Consider the following 4,166-nt stretch of genomic DNA (forward strand, 5'->3'; position numbering starts at 1 on the left):
GAGAGAGAGAGAGAGAGAGAGAGAGAGAGAGAGAGAGAGAGAGAGAGTGTGAGAGAGAGAGAGAGGATGAGAATCTGCCGAACTAACACTCTCAATTAACACTAAGCGGTTTAGGGTCATACTCTGCCACGAGTCGGAGAGCGGGTGGAAAGGGTGGGAAAGGGGTGAGAGATGACCAGGGATGTGGGGGAGGGTGGGCCGAGGAGGGATGGGGTGGACGAAGTGTCAAAACAATCAACCGGGCCCGGAACTGTCGGAAATCTCAGTTTACTCGGTCAAAATAAAAACCTTACTATGCTAAATGACGACATTCAACATTGCAACTGCCTGCCTGCATTTAAACAGCGAGCAGGTGTTTGGATAGCCGGCCGGCTGGCGGGCCGAGCGCCTGCGGTCGGGGGGGTAGGCATCCCGCCCGCACCCGCGCCGAGCGGGCGGCCCAGCCGGCGGGTGCTCCAGGCGCCCGTGCCGGCCCGAGCCCGAGCCCGAGCTGCACCGGGTCGAGGGCCAAAGGGAGAGAGATTGTTAATTATTGTGGAGATCAGACCACAGGAAAGGGCTTGCGATGGTCCGACCGGAGCGCATGGCAACAGGGAAATATATTCCGGGCGAGGCAAAAGAAAATTAAATGGCAAACTGCCTTGGCAGAGAGCGGAACCAGGCGATCCAGTCGCCTCTCCGTTCCCCGCCAGGTCATGGTGGGCGAGGAGCAACAGTCTGGAACTTTTCCACGATCTCTTCCCTGTTAAAAACAACCCCCGCGTGCGCAGACGTAGCTGCCGAATAAAAATGTCGGCTTAAAAAGCATGAAATATATACACACAAAAGATCATCGTTATGAAAGACACTTTTGTCTTCGCCCTGAGCGCCGTGCGCCACGGCGGAGACGCGACCTCGGCGCAGAGGCTTGAGCAGGCCAGGCAAGCCTTCAGGCCTTCAGGCCTTCAGGCGCGCAAGGGCTGCTTCTCCTGCTGCTCCTTCTGCTGCTTTGAGGACGGAAATTAAATGTCTACCGATCCTACAGGGCCTGAGCCGCCGCCCCGCCACGCCGCGCCGCGACACCCGCCCATCAGCATCTTGTTTTTGCGGGAGCGCCGTGGCCTGCGAGGCCACAAACACTCCGTCGCGTGAACAGGGGATCTGCAGTACGGGACGTGAGTGAGACGGGACAGTAACAAAGCCACCGCACTCGACACGTTTATCTTCACACGAATACACCATTTTCAAAAAAGATACAAAATTATACAATAGAAAAATAAGACTCTCTCTTTAAGTTATTATGTGTTTTTTTTTTAAAGGACTATTATTGTTTGAGTCACAATTTAAGAACGGATCGGACAGAATGAGTCATCGTGTGGCGGACGCGTGTTCACCTCTTTCACGTCCGCTTCCCTCACTCTCACTCCCACCCCACTACCGAGAGGCGGTTGGATGGGGGTGGGTGGTGGCGGGGCTCGGCCGGAGCGGAGCGGAGCAGAACGCTGTGTAATTCCTCTAATCGTCGCGAGATTGTGTTACAATTCGAGCCCAGAGATTACTGCGGTGGCGGGGCGGGACCCCCCGAGTCCGGCAAAACATCCAACCAACCACGCCTTGTTTAGCAGCGAGTCTACGAGCGTCAGCCTCGCTCCCCCGCCTCTCCCTACGTCCCGGCTCCCTGCTCCCCCTCGCTCCCCGCGCAGCCCTTCCCTCCCGCCTCCTCCCCCGCGGCATAGCAACGCGGCCGAGGCGCGCGGCGGCGTAAAGGGACGAGGACATCTACAGCATCTTTATGATGAATGTGCAATGCGCATTACTTTTTGCCATATGAGATGGCCGAGTGCTGAGCAGACATAAGGGAGCAGAAGAGGCCGGGCGTGGGGCTAGAAAGAGAGGGACAGAGAGAGAATTTTAGAATTCATTGAGGGGGAGAGAGAGAGAAAGAGGGAGGGGGAGGAGGAGGAGGTGTCAAAAAGCAAGAATGGTAGGCGATGTGCCTACTAAAATGCAAACATGAAGAGGAATAATGACTATCAGAGGAAACAACACACGTGTGATATCACGCACGACACTCCCACCCGGGTGGAAGGATCTGCAGTTAAACTATAGTTTTAACTACACTAGCAAAACTACAGTTTTAAAACTGTACTTTAAAGACGCGAGTAACCGTTCTCACACTATAGTTCCCCACTGCACTCTTGCCTCGACTTTTACACGTCAACAACTTCATAATTCACACATTTTTTCTGCAGTTTTAAAGTGAAGTATGCAGTACACTGTTCTGAGCAGAATACACTTCAAATTTTCATGCCCGCCCTCTACAGTGCCAAAGTTTACTTACTAATACAGTTCGAAAAGGTGTTACAAATTATCGTTGAGTGCTATTTTACTGCATTTCTACAGTTAACTTTGCGTTGTAGACTGAGGTGCAGTATTAAAACACAAGCATTTGTACTTGCGACGTTTGTCGACAAGTTCTTACCACGAGCAGGCGGGAGGTCGGGCATCGGGGTGCGCGGTGTGTGAATAACGCTTCCCTGGGAGTTCCCTCGGACCCATCGACTGTCGCGCTTCCAGCGGCAGCGCAGGGAAACACCGTGGTGCTCTCAGCTGCTTCTCATACGCAACAAGCCGGTAAGACTCGGTCGTACTCGAGCCAGCCTCGTCAGTTTCAGTCGCTATGTTTTTACCATGGACAATTTAGAAAATTGTAGGCGAAGGCGCAAGCGAGGCCCATACATTCAGTATCACTTCAGAGACTCGGCTGTCCCCGTTCCGAAATCGACGCTGAACGAACTTGATCATCCAGAACGAAAAAGGTGCATAAATCTTTTCGTTTGTTGCTCCTTATTTTGTTTGCCTTTCTCTATCATGCGTTTTGTTGTTACAGAGCTAAGCCAGCTAATCCACCTAAACCAGCAGTGCCGCGGAAGAAGGTGCTCCAGGATAGTCAGGGCATCAATAAACAAAAACATGACTTTTTAACCTCAACCTTCAGTGACGTCGACCCCACCAACTACTTGGAAACGTGAGTGAAACTGTTATTCATACTCCTAAAGAACTCTAGTTGTAGCCTACTTTTACAAAAAATTCATATTGCTGTTTGCTTTTTTTCACACCTGGGCTAACCTGTGCCACATTCATTCTTAATGGTTTTAGGCCAATTGGTGCAGCTTCATCTGATCCTGCTGTTAGCATTGACAACGGCAATGGCAATGTGCCTGCTTGTGATTTTACTGACTGTGATGCGGATGTTCCCTGTGTTGACGGTTTTCTTGATGAGGATGATGATGATAATGATGAATCAGAACAATTTCAATGCATGGACGAAGAGGTAAGTTTAAATTTTCCTCTTGTACATTGTTGATTGTTACTTTTGGCAATGTCTCATGTCTCTGGTGCCATTTAGGAGCTATTCGACCAAATATTTGACGAGCCTCCTGATGACCCTGATGATAACCAACTTGATGACGATAGTAGTCAAGATGAATCCGAGGATGATGAATGCGCCACTGCACCAGACCTACCTTCCAGTGTTAGAGATAGAGTCAAACTACTACTTTTATTGGCTACTAAGAAGAGACACAATCTAACTTATACTGCTGCAGAATCAGTAATGAAGTTGAGCGGCCTTCTTAACAAAGACAGGGATGGATTCTCACCTTCCAAGTTTCTGATGAAAGAAGCTATTGATGCATATTCCTCTGATATGACTGTACACTATGTGTGTCCAAATTGTGGTGATTACATTGGTCGTATAGAATATAATGTCAATATTTGTGGTAACTGCCAACTTCAACTTGATTATAATGAATGCAAGAAAGGAAAGAGTTACTTCCTCTATTTATCTGTAAAGCAACAGATTAAGGCACTCCTTGAAAGTGGGCTGTCAGCCCATTTAATTTCTCCTCAACATCGGTCAAAACTGTGTGCTTCAAATTATGAGGATGTATATGATGGAAAATTGTATAAAAGACACGTCCCCAAAGGAGCTCTGTCCTTTAATATCTTTGTTGATGGATTACAGGTACTGCTTTAGTTCTTTGTTTTTATTTTGAATGTTGCTGTTTTTATTAAAGATGAAAGATTTTTCATGTTTTTTTTCTAATACCTCGTTCCAAATAACACACACACACAACTTTGCTCACACCTCTCCACACGACGACCCAATGGCACGTCATATACCT

General features: G+C 48.8%; 1 protein-coding gene across 1 annotated transcript in view; it reads left to right on the forward strand.

Annotated features, from left to right (window-relative positions):
- The first annotated feature begins 2,061 nt into the window (after positions 1-2,061).
- Positions 2,062-4,166, forward strand: part of LOC113212538 (uncharacterized) — an 11,339-nt gene continuing 9,234 nt past the window's right edge. Inside the window, exons 1-4 of the mRNA XM_026431277.2 lie at positions 2,062-2,798; positions 2,870-3,007; positions 3,139-3,313; positions 3,389-4,006. Coding sequence (XP_026287062.1) covers positions 2,671-2,798; positions 2,870-3,007; positions 3,139-3,313; positions 3,389-4,006 — 1,059 coding nt within the window. The 5' untranslated portion in view covers positions 2,062-2,670. The remainder of the gene's footprint in view (positions 2,799-2,869; positions 3,008-3,138; positions 3,314-3,388; positions 4,007-4,166) is intronic.

The sequence above is a fragment of the Frankliniella occidentalis genome, unplaced genomic scaffold (assembly GCF_000697945.3).
Source record: "Frankliniella occidentalis isolate FOCC.00 unplaced genomic scaffold, Focc_3.1 Scaffold81, whole genome shotgun sequence".
In the NCBI taxonomy this organism is placed as follows: Eukaryota; Metazoa; Arthropoda; class Insecta; order Thysanoptera; family Thripidae; genus Frankliniella; species Frankliniella occidentalis.